This window comes from Phascolarctos cinereus, unplaced genomic scaffold (assembly GCF_003287225.1).
Source record: "Phascolarctos cinereus isolate Bilbo 61053 unplaced genomic scaffold, phaCin_HiC Scaffold_9;HRSCAF=440, whole genome shotgun sequence".
NCBI classification, from domain to species: Eukaryota; Metazoa; Chordata; class Mammalia; order Diprotodontia; family Phascolarctidae; genus Phascolarctos; species Phascolarctos cinereus.
In genome coordinates this window covers 233,578,559-233,598,015 of record NW_027556402.1, presented here as the reverse complement: position 1 = coordinate 233,598,015, position 19,457 = coordinate 233,578,559, and the positions used below count along the sequence as shown (strand labels likewise).

The following is a 19,457-nucleotide window of genomic DNA, read 5'->3' as shown; positions in this document are numbered from 1 at the left end:
AAAGTATTTATATGAGGAATAAGTCAGTGTATGTGTGAGCTCACCAATATAATGTTCCCTCCAAACCCTCTAGCCTTCTCATCTCTCATACACAGTGACTGGTACACAGCAGGCATTTAATAAATGCTTGTTGACTCATGAATCGATTCTTGTCCATTTCTTTCAGGAAATCCACCACAGAAGCTCCATTCAATGTCCTAGACGTCCTAGTCTGGTTCCTTATTCTTCTGAAGGAAGAGTACCTTTGTATGCCCTAGTGTTTACTGGCTATTGGTGGAAAGGATGGGGTGAGGGTTCTTTGGGGGTACTATGGAGGCTCTTTGTATTTAAATCCTCAACTAAAGCATAGTGATGGAACATAATAAGTGCTTATTAAATTAGCTTTTTCATTCATTCATTCACTTATTCATTCATTCATTTATTCTCAACTTACAAAATCCAGTGGTTAAAGAAATAACTGGGAAACTGGCCCAACCCAGGGAGCCCTTTTCCCTGGGCAGAAACCAAGGACTCTGCTCTTAGAGAGGCAGAGTGGGGCCAGATTGGCAAGGCAGCAGCATCCAGGCAGGGAAATGACTGTCAACCCTATCAGCTGAACTGAAGCCGTTACAAGGCATTCTGACAAGGGAGAAACAAGTCTCACATAGCTTCAGACTTTCCTGGAAAGGGAAGCTTCTTATAACCAAGTTTTCAGTTGGGAAGAAAAAAAAATGTTGGAGAATCAATGAATGTGGCTCCTTAACAAAGACTCAGGATAACTCAGTTTTCTTTCTGTACTTGTTAAACATGTTTTCTTTTTCTTTTTGCTTTAAATAAGGGAGATGAATAGCATACTCTCATCCCAGCATTCCTTCAAAAAGGATCATAGGAAGCTTGGGTTTAAATCCCACTTTTGACAGATCCAAGAGTGAGGGAGCTTCCTTTGGCTGAAGTCCTTCCTTTGAAGTCTTCCCAGTGTGCTATAGTCAACCCAGAGTTTTGGAAGGTTGTGCCAACAAGTGTGCATGTTCTTGTGGGTTCTACCCAAGAAGAAAGGCTTTGAGGAAGGGCCTAGTCATGTGTTTCACACTGTGGGCAGCCCAGCTAAGCATGGAAAGAATCTTTGCTAGGGGTTAGCTAATCACCAGGCGAAATATTCTTTTTTTTCCTCTAATAATTCCATAATTGACAAAGACCACCTATGGATATGGGTAAAAGACTAATAAAATAGAGCATGACAGAGACTGATAAATGCGTGGATCTTTTTGGCAATCTGATGAAGTCTACGGATCCTATTTCAGAATAACACTTTCAAATGTATAAAATAAAATACACAAGATTACAAAGGACACCAATTATATTGAAATATAGTTATCAAAATATTTTTTAAAAACACAAGTTTGTGATATAGTAATATATTCAGTGATGGGTCTAATCACTAATTTCAAAGCAGCAATGAGTAGGGACATAATTTCAAGATGTCTGTAACACCTGTAATGGTTATGCAAATATCTGGGTCTACTGACCCCAGGTTAAGAATATCTGTACTGAAGCATGGAAGGAAGACCCACACAAGTAAAAACAAATTCATTACTCTTTACAATCAAAGGGCATAAGAGGAGAACCTAATAGGGCTTAGCTACTACTTCAGGGAAGAAAAGAGAAATTCACAGGAGGCAATCTGGTATAGTGAAGAGACTAGTATTGGCACTAGACTTGATGGGGCACCTAGGGGGCCCAGTGGATGAAGCACCAATCCTGGAGGCAGAGGACCTGAGTTCATATCTGACCTCAGATACTTAGTAGCTGTGACCCTAGGCAAGTCACTTAACCCTGATAGCCTTAAAGAAAAAAAAAGGAAAAGAAAAGAAAAAAAGACTTGGATTCAACTCCCACATTGGGTATCTACTACCTGTTTCCTGATCTAGATGTAAAATAAGGCAGTTGACCTAGATGGACTCTGAGATCCATTCTTGCTTTCGGTCTTTGACCTTAAATTTAAAAAAAAATGGTATGGGTTATTATTTTCTAATACATTTTAAGTCTGAAAAAATATTTTACTTGGAACAACCCAATATTTTTACCACATTTTATAACTGAAGAAAATGAGGCTCAGATAGTAACTTGCCCAGCGCTGCACTGTGAGTGTCTGAATCAGCTAAGAACAGCCCAGGGACAGGTTTTAAAAATTGCAGCTGGCTCCACTGAGGGTGACTGTGACTCTGAGAGGCATTCTATAAATGGGAAGTTGGGTTTTGGAGTCCTGGCTCCCTGTTCAGTTGTCATTCAGTCATTTTTCAGCTGTGTCGGGTTCTTCTTGACCCCATCTGGGGTTTTCTTGGCAAAGATACTGGAGTGGTTTGCCATTTCCTTCTCCAGCTCATTTTATAGATGAGAAAACTGAGGCAAACAGGGTGAAATGACTTGCCCAGAGTCATATGGGTCATAAGAGTAAGGCCAGATTTGAACTCAGGAAGATGAATCTTCCTGGCTCCAGGTCCAGCACCCTATCCCCTGCAACACCTGGCTGCCTCCTTCCTATGGAAGTCCAAACACCTTAGGCAGGCATCCAACTTTCTTTTTCAGCCTTATCTCCCCCACTGCTCTCTTCCTGTTACCCCTACGTTTCAGCCTTCCCAGAATGCTCACTGAATTACATTTTCATACTGGTGTGCCTTTGTTCATGCCTGGAATATACTCAAACCTCCCCCAACCTCCAATGTAAAACTGGTGAAATGCAATCCGTTCTCCAAGGCCCATTGCTTTTTCTTCACAAAACTTTCCCTGATATCCTGGGCCAAAATCTCCCACTCTTCTGAACTCTTACAAAGTTTGCCTTGTACTCGTCTTTTGCATAAATCACCATTTACATAAAGCCTTTTTTGATCCCCCTAAATGCTAGTGCTTTCTCCTAATATAACGTTACATTAATTTTGCATATGCTTATACAGGTACATGTTGGCTCCTTTGACAGAATGTAAGTTTCTTAAAAGTAAAAACTTTTATTTTTGTATCCCCCATGCCTGGCACATAGAAAACTGCTTAATGCTGCTTACTGATTGATTATCACACTTTACTACTTATTATATTTATTTTTCTTCCTCTCTCTCCTTATCCCTTTCTATAACCTCCTTTCTAAATGCTTCCCAGCCCACACCAGAGACCACAGTCTTACTCACCTGACTGCCTCTCCCAAAATACTATTCCAGGAAGGCCCCAGACATGCTTCACTTCCCTTTCTGCTCTCTGGGCACCTCTTCCATTGAAACAACCCCCTCACCTACAACCCTGAAGACAAGTGCCCATCCCCAGTGTCCTCCAGTTCTGGACCAGAATTTGTAATCAAACCGCCTCTCATTCATTGCTCCTTGAAGGAGTATGTCAATAGATCCCACTAGGCCCCCACCCACCATCCCTATAACTTTCTGAACCAAGGCTTCTCCCTTTGACCACCACTCCCCTATGCGTGTGTCTCCCCCAACAGAACATATTTATATTCCTGGCATAGTAAGAAGTTAACAAATGGTTTTCCGTTCCTTCATTCTTCCCAGTTAGACTTTAAGCTGCCTAAGAACAAGGACTTGGTTTCAGTCATCCTTCCAATCCTCTGAAAACCATTGTTCCAGGGTGCTTGATAAACACCAACCAAATCCTTCTTACCGGAAGATCAGGGAAAAACTGATGACAGAAGGACCAGGCAATTGGTCCCCAACCAAAGCTGTGCCATGATTCTCCCGTGCTATTTTCTTCCACTTATGTCCCAACCTATCCTGCCTTTACCTTATGGGGCACTAATGGATACTGGTCTCCACCAAGGTTTCATAAGGGTCACAGAATACAAGAATTGGAAGAGAGCTCAAGGGTCATCTAGTCCACACCACATATGATCAAGGACCCTTCTACATCTTCCCCAACACTAGGCTGCCTAGCCTCTGCCTGGAGAAAGAGGGGGAGGGTATCCATAGGCCTGCTGGGCCTAAGCCTACTGGCACACTGTTTGGCTAGAGTGGACATAAGACAACAATATGCGTCATGTGTTCTTATCTTTTGACAATTTTCATGCTAATTTCCCAGGTATCATCTCACTAGGTTGCTATAATGAAAGGGGTACCAGCTTTAGAAGCAGTCGCTCCATAAATGACACAAAATTATAAAATGGAAAGGGATCTGAAGGGTGGATTAGTCTAACGCCTTTAATTTACAGGGCAGGAAACCAATTCAGTTTTCGCTGTGACTCACATGGACTCGGAGGCCTATTCTTCCTTTGGATCAATGACCCTAAGTTTTTATTTTAAAAAAGGTGCGAGCTAATATTTTCTTGGAGTATTTTAAGTCTGACAAAACATTGTACTTAGAGTAACTCCATATTTTTATCCCATTTTAAAGTTTAGGAAAATGAGGCTCAGAAAGTGATTCACAGATTCTATAAGTTCACAAAGAGTGAATGTGATGGGCCCTCATGCTATATTTCCCAAGCAGTCAAGCTTATGTGCTACCTGCAAACCTCCAAGATAACTAATGGTGCCCCAATGCTTTTATAAGGAGAACACGCCACCTAAATCTGAGGTATCCAACTTTTTTTTACTTCCCACATCCCTTAGCTTTTAGTAAATACTCCTATATCCCCAATTCAAAATGTGAGAAAATAAATTCTATAATTTACTATGCATTTGCACATAAGAAATAAGATAAGGAGATCAATTAATTTCAATAGGAAAATACAGTTATTTACCAAATATTTCCTAGGTCTCTTTATAGAAGCTTCTCAAATCCTCTGGGGGTATCCATAATCCTATAATGGGAACCCTTGACCTAAATCTCCTGAAATTCTGATGTGGACCACAAAGAAGTGGTGATTTGGATCTTGAATGAATGACCCAGAACAATAGAAATATTAAGAGATCATAGAAAAGTCTGTAGCTGCAATCTGGGCCACAGCTTAGGAGAAACTGGGCAACACCAGGAGAGAGAAGGAGAGCAATACCATATACTAGGCTGTTCGTCCTCTGCTTCCCACTTTTCTCCAGAAACTCTGGCTGATTTCTTCATCAAACTGCTGGCACGAGGAAAAGAGGCCTCTGGCAAACAGGTCCCCGAACTCCAAGATGCTGTGACAATGCCTGTGTGACTTTAATCAAGTCACAAGCAACCTTTTTGTTCATCAGTTTATCTCTAAAATGAAGGCGTTCTCTAATCAATCAAGTACCTATTAAGAGTCTACTATGTGCTGGGGAGGCAAGTGCAAATAATGAACCATCCCTTCTTGTGAGAAGCTTACATGCTGGAGAGGGGAGACTGAGGGGTCTTGGGGCCTTCAGCTCTAAAACCTATGATCCTAATATTAAGGGAGGAGCTCTGGATTGCCCTTCATCACAAAGGGAAGACAGATTGTGACACTCACGGCATTCCTTCTCATCGCTCTCATCAAAGCAGTCTGGTAGCCCATCACACTGCCAGGCCCCAGGGATGCAACGTCCATTGGTGCACATGAAGTTTCCTGGAATGTTACACTCGTTGGTGGAGTTATTCCCAGGCAACAGCTGGCTCTCTGTAGGAGGGGAAAGAGAGAAGAGACTTTTTAAAAGAGAGCGAGAAAGGGGGGGGGAGGGAGAGAAGAAAGGAGAGAAGGAGGGAGAGGGGGGAGAGAGAGAAAGAGAAAAAAGGGAAGGAGAGAGAGAGAGAACCCTATGCCATTTAAACCTGCTGATCTTCATTTATGAGGCACATTAATTCCATTCTGTAGGAGGCATTAGTGAAAAATCAACATTGTTTTTTTTTAAACAGCCATCATGAGTAGCTGATACTAGGCAGATTCCTGATGCCTAAAGATGGCTGATCACTTTACAGCTCTTTAATATGTACAAAGACCATAACATACATTCATTACATTAGATCCTAACAATGAAAACTTAAGGTGAGCACTAGAGTATTTTTCCCATTTCACAAAACTGAGGCAAAGAGATGGGAAGTGACTAGAATTTAACTATTAAATGTCAGAGCTGTGATTTGAACATCAAACCAATCCAAGCATTTATTAAGCCCCTACTGTGTTCAAGATACTACGTGAACAAGCATTTATTAAGCACTCACTGGGTTCAAAACACTGTGCTAGTCACTGGAAATACAGATAAAACAAAAAAAGGCCCTGTCCTCGAGGTGCCTACATTTGAATGGAGGAGGGAGGGGACGTGACAGAAAAATGGATAATCAAATACGTGGCAATAGAAGTTACAAGGATCGGAGAGGGATTTCTGAAGGACGTGGTGTTTGAGCTAAGCCTTGAGGGACAGTAGGGATGCTAAGAAGCAGAGGTACCTAGAAAGGCCGTCTGGGGCTAGATCGTGAAGGCCTTTGAATGTCAAGTTTAGATTGATGCCAACTGCAAGTCCAGAATTCTTTAGCCACTACCCTACTGCTCTCATGTACTCACACTTATGGATAGTGACCTCTGTCTGCTCCTGAACTGCCTCAGAAGTTATGACTCCCAGACCAAGAGGACTGGAAGGACCCTCGCTGTCATATGGTTCAACCTTGACCTGAAGTAGGACTTCTTTTACAAGGTCCCGGACTAGTGGGCACTCACCCTCTGCTTGAACATTTTTGATGCCAGCACACTCACTACTTCATGAGGCAAGCAGTCCATTTCATGATAGGATAGCTCCAACTGTTGGCTGTTGTTTCACATGATTCTTCAAGGTTTTCAAATCACATTACATACATAATCTTATCTGGTCCCCCTGTGAGGTTAGTAATATTATTGTTCTCATTTTACAGATGAGAAGATCAAGGCAGATGGAGGTTAAGTGACTTGCCCAGGGCCATACAGCCAGTAGTGCCTAAGGTGGGATGTGGACGCAGGTCTTATTGGCTCTGAGTCTGGCACTTGAAGCACTACATCATGGTGCCTGTCTCCTTGGTAGGCTTTTGGCCCACCTCCCAAAGAAGTACCTTTAGCTCAGACTCTTCCCTTGCCATCCAGACTTCCAAATAAGAGGCAACCCTTCTTATTCCTCACCTGCTGCATCCCTCCCATCCCTCCCCACTGCCAAAACCAGATAACCAAATCTAACAAAATACTCTCAATTAGTTCGTCAGCTTCCAATATCCTGAGAGACTAGTGGCAAAAAGGCAAGTCTAGTAAGTTCATTCCAACATTCTAAATGCTGGTGGGATAAATATAGACCAAGTCAGAATTTAAAAATAAATCTAGTAGTCACAATGGGAGACGTTTGTTCATATCATCAAACCAATAGCCAAGGGGCTATTAAGGGACTCTCTCTCTCTCTCTCTCTCTCTCTCTCTCTCTCTCACACTCTCTCTCACTCACTCACTCTCTCTCTCACTCTCTCTCTCTCCCCACCCCTAACCAAGGCAAGAAAGAGGCATGTTCAGATCTAGAATGAGCAGTAATCACATGCCATTATTCCATCTTCTAGCCTTGAGACCATGTAACTGGCCATTGGATTTCTACAGCCCCGTTGGACACAGATAAGGGACTAATAAATCAGAGTACGGATTCTTCACCTATTCTGTGTCATGGACACCCCCTGTTAGGGAGTCTGGTAAAGCCTGTAGAACTTCTCTGAAAAATGTTTTTAAATACACAATTTAAAAAAAAATAGGATGACAAAGAAAACCAATTATATTGAAATATAATGGTCAAAATATTTTTCAAAAACTTTGTGGACCCCAGGTTAAGAAATCTTGAATTAGATGACATCATAGTTAGGTCACACTTTCTCTTTCTCTAATTACCTTACATATATCTATGGGTTTATTCTGTATATCCACCCCCTTCACCTGTAGTCAGGAAAACTTAGATTCAAAACTTGCTTCTTACATTTACAAACTGTGTGAAGCTGGTAAATTACTTTACCTCTCTTCACTTGTTTGTAAAATGAGTAGCTTAGCCTCAGTGACCTCTAAAGTCCCTCCTAACTCTTAATCCATGTTCCTATGATGGGAAGTTGGGGAAATGATCAGAACAACAGCATACACACTGACTGCAGCTATGTATTAGACAGAGACATCAGACAGACAGAGACAAAAAGAAAGAGAAAAAGGGAGGGAGAGAGAGGAAGGAAGGGAGGAAGGAAGGAAGGAAGGAAGGAAGGAAGGAAGGAAGGAAGGAAGGAAGGAAGGAAGGAAGGAAGGAAGGAAGGAAGGAAGAGAAAGAAAGAAAGAAAGAAAGAAAGAAAGAAAGAAAGAAAGAAAGAAAGAAAGAAAGAAAGAAAGAAAAAGAAAGAAAGGGAACAGGGGAGGGGAGGGGAGAGAAAGAGGGGGGGAGGGAGAGAGAGAGAGAATGAGAACAATGTCTGGAAAAAATACACATTAAAAAAAGCTCATGATGGGAGTGGCATTCTTGTTACTATCTTATTAAAGTTAAGACATAAACTATTTCACAGAAAATAAAATAACTTCTCCTTGTGTAACTGGATAAAAGTACTGAGATGTAAGCTCCTCCTCTGCAGGCTTACTGAAAGCATCCTCGGCATGACTGCTAGCTGGCGGTATGATGGGGATAATATCCCCAAGCAGTTTTGACTTCTGCTCGGTCTCTACACTTTGGAAGACTTTTGTTCTATGTAGTTTAGAGATTATGAGTATTTCATATGGAGACATCGATTTTAAATGTCCTTAAGCTTATTTGAACCAATATTATGTCCTGGAGACTGCAGGGCCCAGTCCTCTCTTTGATAATGGTTGGATCCAGGACAGTTTATTGATGGAGTTCTGAATATTTCAGGATCTGTATTGATAGTATGGAGATGGGACATCTGTCATGGTGGAGAGCTTTGAACATAGAATTCTAGCCATGGGTCATATCTTGCTAGGAATTCAGTAGGTGATAAATGTTAATAGCCCGAAATGATGGGTTGCCCTGTCTACTGTCTCCTTGCATTGATCCCCAAGAATGGGCTCTCTAAGGATAACACTTTAGGGGTAGTTTCTGATGACAATGAGCTTGTCCGAAATTGCCATCACAGCCCCTCCCCTTTCCACAAACTAATTATTTATTATTATTACTATTGTAGATAACAATTCCTATTGCACTGGCAATACTCCTTTTTGGAAGTCCACAGAGAATAAATCCTCGTGCACTACATAAGTGACATGGTTTACTGTCCCTTACCAATGCTAGGGGAAATGAAGGCAAGGAGTTAAGCGGCTACATTAAGATAAAATATAAATTACTGGTAATAATTTATCATTATTATCTTATATTATATAATACATATTTTATAATAATATTTTATTATTAATAATAATAACAGCTCCTATTTCAATAGCATCTTACAGCTTACAAAATGCTTTCCCTGCAAAGCTGGGATAAAGTGAATGTTAGTACCATTGCAACTTTACAGTAATACATTTTACAAATGAGGAAACTGAGGTTCAGAGTACGTACTGCCTATGTATCAATTCTGGATCACAGAGTTATGCTTGAAGAGACCTGAATGGCCACTGAGTCCAAAACTACACTTTCATAGGTAAGGAAACTGAGGCCAGGGAAGCTAAGGGACTTGTCCAAGGTGACAAAGGCAGTCAGTATCCAGGCAGGATTTGCACCCAGTTCCCCTAAGCTACTGCTTTTTCCCACTGTGCTACATTGCTTCCTCAATTCAACTGAACTCAATAAGTATTTAATAAGCTGCTGTGCGCTGTGGAGGGGTGCTGAGCCTCTAGGCACTGAGGTTCAAAGACCACAATGGAAAAACCTCCCAGAACTCGGGGAGTTTTCATTCTGCACTCCTCAGTCTCTGTGGGCCTCTGTTCTTCATGTAGACAATGAGGGAGTTAACCCAGCCAGCCTCTAAGGACCTTTCTAGCACTAAATTTCATGACCCTCTAAGTTATGGGACTTGCCTTGGACATAGAAAACCAGAATCTCAGAGACAAAAGGAAGCCCAGAGACCATCTACTTTAGCCCACTTTTGAAAAAGAAATTTCTCTACAAAATAAATGATGATGATGATGAAAGAAGAATGGCATTTATATAGCACTTTAAAGTTTACAAAGTACTTTCCATATGCTATCTCACTGATTCTCACAACAGACCTGCAAGGTAGCTGCTATTAGTATCATCCCCATTTTTGCAGTTGAGAAAACTGAGGTAGACAGATGTTGTCTTTCCCAGGGTAACACAATTAGCTAATAAGTGTTTGAGGTGGGATTTGAATTCAGGTTTTCCTATCTCCAAGTACAGCACTCTAGACATTGAGGGCAGTCTATACAAAGGCATTGAGAGGAGAGATATAATGCCCTGTACAAGGTAGTTCATAGAGTGAAACAGAGAGGGAATGAGAAGAAATGGTCATGCTCTGTGCCACCTCACTGCCTAAATACCCAACCAATGGGCATCTAGTCTTTGAAGCAGCAAGGCATCCTGAAGGAGGCAGGTGGCCGCGTGTGCCAAGCACGTCTAACCAAGACCACCACCACCACCATGTCTCTGGAGAGGCTGATGGAGACAGCCCAGGACTTTGAGCCCAGGATCTTTGGGAATAGCAATGCTTCTAGTCAGGTGTCCGAAGCTGTCATCCTGGGAAGTAACTGCTATCATTTAATCTGTTTGACTCAGTTTCCTCATCTGTAAAATGAGGGTAATAAAAACATCAACCTCCTGGGGTTGTTATGATCAAACAGTTGTAAAGTGCCTAGCACACAGTGAGCTCTATAGAAATGTTATTATAACAATAATTATTATTATTAATCCAAACAAACGCTCCTAAAGGTGCCGCCAGAGGCACCTCTACTGAAGACCCAGAAAAGAAAGCTCTTGTCATCAAGGTCCTCGTCACTGTCAAATGGTTCAACATCAGAAACTGACAAGATTTTTATCAGTGGAAATGATGTGAAAGAAAAGGCAAGACCATCTGCTTTGCTGCTACCCCTAAGGACCATGGGACCTTTCCTTCTGACCTGCATCTGTAACCTCCCGTGAGTGTTGTGGAATGTGAGCGGGGACTTGCTTCCTTTTCTGTTTGTACCCCCAGTGTTTAGCACAGTGACTTGCACATAGTAGGTGCTTCACAAATGCTTCATTCATTCATTCTTTGTTTGAAGACCTTTCAAGGCAGCCTTTTGCCATGTTGAGCTGTGATTATAGGGATGTTATTCTTTACATCAAGCCCAGATTTGCCCTTTTACGCCTTCCACCCATTGCTACTGGTTCCATCACCTGGGGTCCAGTAGAACCAATCCAAACCCGCTTCCAGTGATAAGCCTTCAATACTCCAAGACTGCTATCATGCCATGCAGTAAGACTTCTCTTTTCCAGGCTGACTACGCTCCTGCACTGCACCAGATCTTCACATGGCATGAACTCAAGGTCCTTCCCAACCCTAGCTGTCTTTTTCTAGATTCTCTTCAGTCCTTCCTAACAATATGGCACTCACAACTGAAGAAGAATTCTACCACGTACCACAGCCAACACTCAAACCCAGCTCTTGAGACTTCAAGTCTGGTACTCATTCAATAAAGCCATACTGCTAATAGACGACCTGCCCAGTCCCAGCATTCTACTTGTTCCTTACATGCGATTTCTGCCCCACAGAGCATATCTCCTCTCCTCCTACCTACCCAAAAACACAGGACTGGAACACGTCTGGATCTCCGCAGCTAAACTATGGAACCAATTGTTCTCAGAAAGGTTAGAAAGCTTTTCAGCTTGACACTAGGACCTTCTGCTGGCTGCAATATTTATCCCACCATGCACATCTTGGGACACATTTAGAACCAAAAAAACCCAAGCATTATCAAGAGTAAGCTAGCTGGGCTTTTGCCTCCTCCCCTTTCCTTTTTTTTCTTCATTAAGCTGAAAAACAGAAAACTGTTGGCCATTTTCACCACAGCACATGCCTTACTTAAAATAGCTGTGCCATCTGCCCTGAAAATGAAAGGTCTTGAGCTCGCCTACTCAGGGCCAGAGCAAACAGGCTTGCTGCACAGTTACTTCCCTGATGGCTGGCATCCACAGATTTCCACCCGGGGAAGCAAAAGAGCTGGGGGAGGAGTGGGGGGGGGACGGACCTGTTCACGCAGGCTGAACATCTGCTGCGTCCTGATCTTGCTCACCTTGGGATGAGACAAGGAACAGCCAATCTTTCTTCTTATTGATTTTTCCCAGCTTTTGAACAGTGATTCTATTACTTGGAGTTGTTCTTGGACTTAATTGGAGAAGTCATTTTTCTTCCCCCCGCCCCCACTTCCCACCCCATGCCTCAGACACATAGTAGCTGTATCAAGTCACTTAACTCTGTTTGCCTCAGTTTCCTCATCTGTAAAAAGAGCTGAGAAGGAAATGGCAAACTGCTCCAGTATCTTTGCCAAGAAAATCCCAAAAGGGGTCATGAAGAGTCAGACGTGACTGAAAACAACTAAATAACAAATGTGCCAGATTCCATGCTAGGCACTTGGAAGGCAAGCTTTTTGCTTTTTTTATTCTGATCTTCCCAACTGTCATTGCCCTTTCCCTCTGGAAGCAGCTATATGGCACAGGTGATAGAACATTGGGCCTGGAGTCAGGGAAACCTAAATTCCAATCTGGCCTCAGACACGAGCTGTGCGACTCTGGCCACATTCACTTAACCTCTCAGTCTCAGTCTCCTCATCTGTAAAATGGTGATGATTACATAGCACCTACCTCCCAGGATTGTTTTGAGGAGCAAATTACATTATTTGTAAAGCGCTTAGCACAGTACCTTAAGCATCTAATAGATGTTAATAAATGCTTACTGATTGATTGGCAGAATGATTTAAAAGCAAAGTGACTCAAGTTAGAAGGCTATTATAATACTCAAGGCAAGAAGGGATAAGGACCCAAACCAGAGTGGTAACCATGTGAAATGTAGGCAACAGGTTGTAGAGATGTCACAGAGATTCAGTCATGTAGATCTCTACATCACTTGGCAACTGAGGAAATATTCCCCCTTTTTCAGGAAGCCTTTTCCAGGCCTGCAGCCTTCTTCAACCCTGATCTACAGCTACCGCCTTCTTCCTGCTCTTACTCTCCATTTACACTGTTATCTATCTTGTACGTATTCCAAAGAGATTACAAAAAGGAAAAGGACCTACATATACAAAAATATGGATAGCAGCTCTTTAAGTGGTGGGAAAGAATTGGAAATTGAGGGGATGCCCATCAATTGGGGAACGGCTGAGCAAGTTGTGGTGTATTATTGTGACGGAGTATTATTGGGTTGTAAGAAATGATGAGAAGGATACTTTCAGAAAAACATGGAAGACTTATGCGAACTGATGCAAAGCGAAGTGAGCAGAACCAGGAGAATGTTGTACACAGAAACAGCCATACTGTATGATGAAGAACTGTGAATGACCTAGCTATTCTCAGCAATACGATGATTCAAGACAATTCCAAAAAACTCGTGATGAAAAATGGCTATCCACCTTCAAACAAAGTACTTATGTAGTCTGAGTGTATACTTAAAAAAAAACAAAACCTTTATTTTTCTTGGGGTTTTTTTGTCTGTTTTCTTTCACAACATGACTAATATGGAAATATGTTTTGTATGGCTGCACATATATAACCTATATCAAATTGCTCATCTTCTCAATGAGGGGAGAGAGGAAGAAGGGAGAGAATTTGGAACTCAAGATTCTAAAAACCAAATGTCAGAAATGTTTTACATACAATTGAAAAAAAAATATATGTACCTAGTTATTTCATTTTGCCAGTTATACCACTAGAATGTAAACTCCCTGAGAGCAGGGACTATGGATTTTTGTTTGTTTTACTTTGTATTTCCTGCACTTGGCACAGCACCTGACACATTGTAAGCACTTAATAAATGACTGTTGACAGACTGACAGATATGGGGTATGAAGGAGAGGGAAAAGTTGAGGATGACTTTGAAATTGTGAATCTGGGTAACTAGCGACATAGTGTTGCCCTCAACAGAAACAGGGAATTTAGAAAGAGGAAAGGGAGCACCAGCCCTGGAGTCAGGAGGACCTGAGTTCAAATCCAGCCTCAGACATTTACTAGCTGTGTGACCCTGGGCAAGTCATTTAACCCCAATTGCCTCGCCCACCAAAAGAGAGAGAGAGAGAGAGAGAGAGAGAGAGAGAGAGAGAGAGAGAGAGAGAGAGAGAGAGAGAGAGAGAGAGAGAGAGAGAGAAGAAGAGGAGAAGGTTTAGGGAAGAGGTATAAGTTCTGTTCTGGACACTGAGAGCTTGATAATCCCACACAACATCCAGCTGGATGGCACAGTATCATGTCAGCTAGGCAGCATAGCGGAAAGAGTGCTGAGTCTGGCATCAGGCAAACTTCAGTTGGAATCCAGCTTCACACACTAACTGTGGGATCTTGGGCAATTCTCTCAGCCCAAGCTTCCTCACCTGTAAAATGGGAATAATAATGACACCTCTCTCCCCAATTTCACTGTGAGAATAAAAAGATAATATCATCATCATTGGACACAAACCCTCCAAGGAGACATCTTCCCTTCCTACCCTGTTCCAACGTACCAGAGGCTTCCCAAGGGACATTCAGTTGAAGGACATGACAATGTCACGAGAGGACAATGCAAACCCAACCACTGAGCCATCCAATGGCGTGGGCCTTTGGAACCTGGCCAGGTCAGATGTCACTTTCCATTTTTTGCTTTATACCATTTTAAGTCTACACTCTTGAGGAATAGCCAGGCAACACCCGCCTACTCAGGCTACACATTTGATTCTGAAAGCCTCCATCAAAGAGACGTTCCTGAAACATCTCCAGGGAATTGAGACACTTCTCCATAGAGTGTGCTGCCAGCACACATGCTGCGGTGGGGCCTATTTTTCCTTTGACTCACTTCTTTAAAAAAAACAAAAAACACAAACACACACACACAGGCTTATTGGAAGCCACCAAGTGAGTCTGTCTCCAATGATCTGTTTATAAACATCACTTGAAAAGCCCCCAAAGACCCATAAAACTCCAACCTGCTTTGGTCTGCATCAACGTCAGACCGAACTACAGATGAGCATCCTCAGGCCAATCCTGGGATTAGGCAGGGACTGTCACAGAGGGCTGCTTTCTCCTCCTGCTCTCACCCAGGCAGCCCCATTGTCCATTCCCAGAAAAGGAAGGATGGTTGTTAATGACTGATGGGGAAATCTGCCTGCCAGGGGGGACTCTGGATATGGAACAGGTAGTTCAGCTAAGGCATCAGATTTGATTCCTGCCCGTGATCAGCCAGGGAGGTGCACTTTGTCATTATGAGCCTAAGTTGTGTTTTTTTTTTTCTTACCATTTCTCAATTTTGTACATGGAGACCATGGTATGCCCAGAATTCCAGGATTTTGGTGAGGAGGAAGAAGAAAGGAGAACTGACCTTTATATAATGCTCCACAATTTGAGAAGTGCTCTGCATAACTGTGTCCTTTGAGTAGGTGAGGTAGCTATTATAGTTTTCTCCCCATTTTATAGATGAGGAAACTATCTCATCTCAGAGAGGCACATGGTCACACAGCTCATGCCAAGAGCCTCTGACACCTCCTGGGTGTCCTTGGACAACTGCGGCATTCAAGGGCATTTTGCAGGGACATTGGTAAGGTCATCTGTGATGCTAATTAGCATGCCTAGGCTCCCTCGAAGAATCCCTCACACAGCCCTCATCCACCCATTTATCACTTATGTCACTCAAGGAGAGTACACCCCTCTTGAATCTATTCATTTACATTTGCAGACACTATTTACCAATAGTCCAGTGGATCTGCAATCTCAGGGATATGGCAGCTCAATCAGTCAATCGAGGTTTAATAAGAATCAGCTCTATTCCACGCCCCGGGCAAGGTGATGGGGTCACTCTCCTGAGGAATGCCAAGTATTTATTTGTACTTTGTCTCCACCATTAAAATAGAAGCTTCTCGAGGGCAGGGGCCTTTTCTGCATTTCTTTGCTCTGCTTAGCGCAGTGCCTGACACACAGCAGAAGCTTAACTTGTGCTGTGGTCAGTAGGTGTCCTCCCATAAACACGTCAAAAAGGGGTCTACCCAACGTGCCGGAGGCCTTTCCTGCGTTTTCATGACATGGCATCCTATAGTCGATACAGGCTTCCTGTTATTGTTATTCAGTTGATTTAGTCGTGTGTGAGTCTTCACGACCCCTTGGACAATGCCATCCGTGAGGTTGTCTGGGCAGAGACACTGGGGTGCTTTGCCATTTCTTTCTGCAGCAGATTAAAACAAAGAGAGGTGAAGTAACTTGCCCAGGGTCACGTGTCTGAGGCTAGACTTGAACTCAGGTCTTCCTGCCTCCAGGCTCTAACCACTAAGCCACCCATTTGTTTCCTAGTTATTTTTCCTGGGTCTGACTCCCCTGGAGTTCTCTCATTGTTGTTGTTCACTCATCTCAGTCATGACCGACTCTTCATGACCCCATTTGGGGTCTTCTTGGCAAAGACACTGGAGTGGTTTCCCACATCCTTCTCTAGCTCACTTTACAGATGAGGAAATTGAGGCAAATAGGGTTAAAGGACTTGCCCAGGGTCACGTAGCTACTAAGTGTCCGAGGTCACATTTGAACTCAAGTCCTCCTGACCTCCAGGCCTACTATCCAAGGTACCTCCTAGCATATGGGCTATCCACGTGTTATCTCTCTTGCCATGTGATCTCTCTCTCTCTCTCTCTCTCACACACACACACACACACACATACACACACACACACACACACACACACACACACACATTTTGCTGAGGACTTTTTCTTTTTCTGGAAAATTTACAAAACAAATGAGATCATGTCTGTGACGGCTTTAAGCTTTTAGGAGAAGGGAGAGAGAAAGTAAGTAGGTAAGACTCCTTGGCAAGCCATAAAGCATCCCCTCCTCCTCCTCCTCCATCCTCCATGACCCACGGAAAAGATTCTTCTCACAGCTGCCTGATCCAAGGAGGGTAAGTAAATGACAATCTCCTCTCGTGCCTCTGTGGAACACAACAGCCAGACAAGGGATGCAGAAGGTGGCTGCCTTTCTTTTCCCAACAGGAATAGCGGGAGGTCAGGGTCAAACAGGTAGTGAATCTAAACTAAGGGAAGAAGGGGATGGGAAGGAGGAACAACTCTATAAGCAATTTTATCAGGCATCCAGAAAAGCCGGTCTGTGCCCCTGCTCATAGCAAAGGGCTAGAAGGAGCATTCGATCCCAGGCTTCAAGCTCAGCCCCAAACCATTCAACTGGGAAGCTCTGCCTCTTCTTTTGTGGTGGCCAGCCTCTAACAGATACACAGAGCTTGGCCAAAGCAGCAAATCCCACTTCCAATGTGATGTAATAATGACCCCCACTGCCCCACCTCCACACAAACATCTCCCCTCCACACCCCAGCTGAAAGCGATCTCTCCTTTGCCCCCTCACACCCTGCACTCTGTTTATCTGAGTATAAGCTTGCTGTATCTGTCCTACTCCACACCAATGGAATGTAAACTCCTTGAGAACAACTTTCTTTCCTTCCTTTACTCTTGCTTTCTCTTCCTTCCTCCTTTCCTTCTTTCCTTCCTTCCCTCTTTTCCTTCCTTCCTCCCAGTGCCTAGCACCTAGTAAGTGCTTAATAAATGCTGATAAACAAAGGGTTGTGAAAAAGGAAACAGGTAATAACAACTAGCAGCTTATGTTGATGGAGCTTTAAGTATTACAACAAGTTTTATACACATTATCAAAGGTCCTTGAGAGCAGGAATTTGTTTCATTTGGGGGCTTTGTATTCCCAGCATGTAGTAGGTACTTAATGTAAACGCTTGCTGATTATCTCCTTTGATCCTTTTTTTTTTTAAGTGCTGTGCTAGGCACTGGGGAGCCAACGACAAAAATAATACAAACCCTGCCCTCAAAGAGCTTTTATACGGCTAGCAAAAGCTATCAAGGGGGAAGAGTTGCGTGCGGTTCAATCAATCATCAAAAACTTATGCCAGGTACCATGCTGGGCACTGTGGGTGCAAGGCAAAAATGAAACCGACGCTGCCTTCAAAGAACCATGCACCATGGGGTGATAACATGTAAAATGTGTATAATTGATCTAGAATTTTTGTAATTATGATATAATAATTTCTATAATTATATAAAAATATAATATATAAGTATATAACTATAGAAGAAACTATGTACACAAAAATAAGGCAATTGGGCACGAGGTACTGGTAACTATACACTGTACAGCTGAAAATGCTATTTTTGAATCAAGTTTTACGAAAATGCAGAAGGCTGTTTTACTGGTGAGGATTAGGAAGGGCTTCATGTAGGAGGTGGCATTTGAGTTCAGCTTTCATGAAAACTGGGGATTCTAAGAGACAGAGGAGAGGTGGGAGTGCATTCCAAAATGGGGGTGGGGGATGGGGTATCAGAAGCCAAACGACAGGAGACAGAATGTCTGACTGGACTCAAGAGCGTGGGGAGCTCAGTAATAAGTCTGCCAATTTTTAATATTAATTGCTAATTCTGCTGCTGCAATGTGTGGTTCATTCTTGGCTAATTAACATAATTCAATGAGACACGGGCCCAAAAAAACACATTCAAGACAGAGGTGACTGGGGCAAAAGGAAAATTCCAACACAGAGCTCTGAGAAATTTCAAGGAAGGGGAGAACACTTTCCAGTGGGAGCGGGAATTGGAGAGGAATGTGAACAGGAAGGCTTTAAGGGAAGAGTAAAGCCATAGAAAGATAGTAATTCGTGGACCTGAAAAACCAAAGATGAAATAGGGAAATAACTAGTAATCCAATTGGGACAGAATATCAGGTGCATTAAGGCTGGGAAGTAACGTGAAATAAGGCTGAAGAGTTAAGCTAAAAACGTAATGTAGAGGGTCTTGAATGCCAGGCCAAGGAATCTGTGCTTTATCACAGAGTAATAGGGAACCTCAGAGGGTTTTGTGGCAGGTGAATGTCATGGTCAGCTAGAAAGGAGCTTGAAGGTCATCATCAACTCTAATCCACATGTTTTACAGATGTGTAAACTGAGGCCCAGAGTGGGGAAGTAACTTGCCCAAGGACACCCAGGTAGTAAAAAGCCAGACTTCAAATTCAGGTCATCTTTCCAGAGGTAGCATTTTTTTTCCCCCACTACCACAGAGACGGCTAGCATCAATTACCCACAATCTTCCACCAAGATGTCTGTAGTCTTTATATGAATTATTGGCTAGCTAATCATTTTACATTAGAAGAGAGATGCAGACAGTGTTCATGACAATATTCGAGCCAAGCAGGGAAGGGGGGGAGGGCTGAAGGGCAGAGGATGAGGGGGGAGAAAGAGAATGAATATTAACGGTGTGTCTTTTAAAATTTTCTTAAGTAGCTTAATCCATTAAACCAGCCTGGCCCTCTTCAGCAATCTGCTCACGCAGGCCCCCTCCCTCTGAGTTGATCACAGACGACAGGCCCTCCATCATGGGGAATTAACTGACTTCTTGAGCAAATGATGTTTGTACATCTCACAAGTGCCAGAGTTAAGCAGTATTTACGGCTGAAGCCCTCTCCTTAG

The 19,457-nt window shown here is 42.9% G+C and overlaps 1 protein-coding gene across 2 annotated transcripts in view; it reads right to left on the bottom strand.

Annotated features, from left to right (window-relative positions):
• LDLRAD3 (low density lipoprotein receptor class A domain containing 3) overlaps positions 1-19,457 on the bottom strand; it is a 268,228-nt gene that overhangs the window by 165,124 nt on the left and 83,647 nt on the right. For both annotated transcript variants that reach the window (XM_078149024.1, XM_020963945.2), the window contains exon 2: positions 5,381-5,527. In XM_078149024.1, coding sequence (XP_078005150.1) covers positions 5,381-5,527 — 147 coding nt within the window. The remainder of the gene's footprint in view (positions 1-5,380; positions 5,528-19,457) is intronic.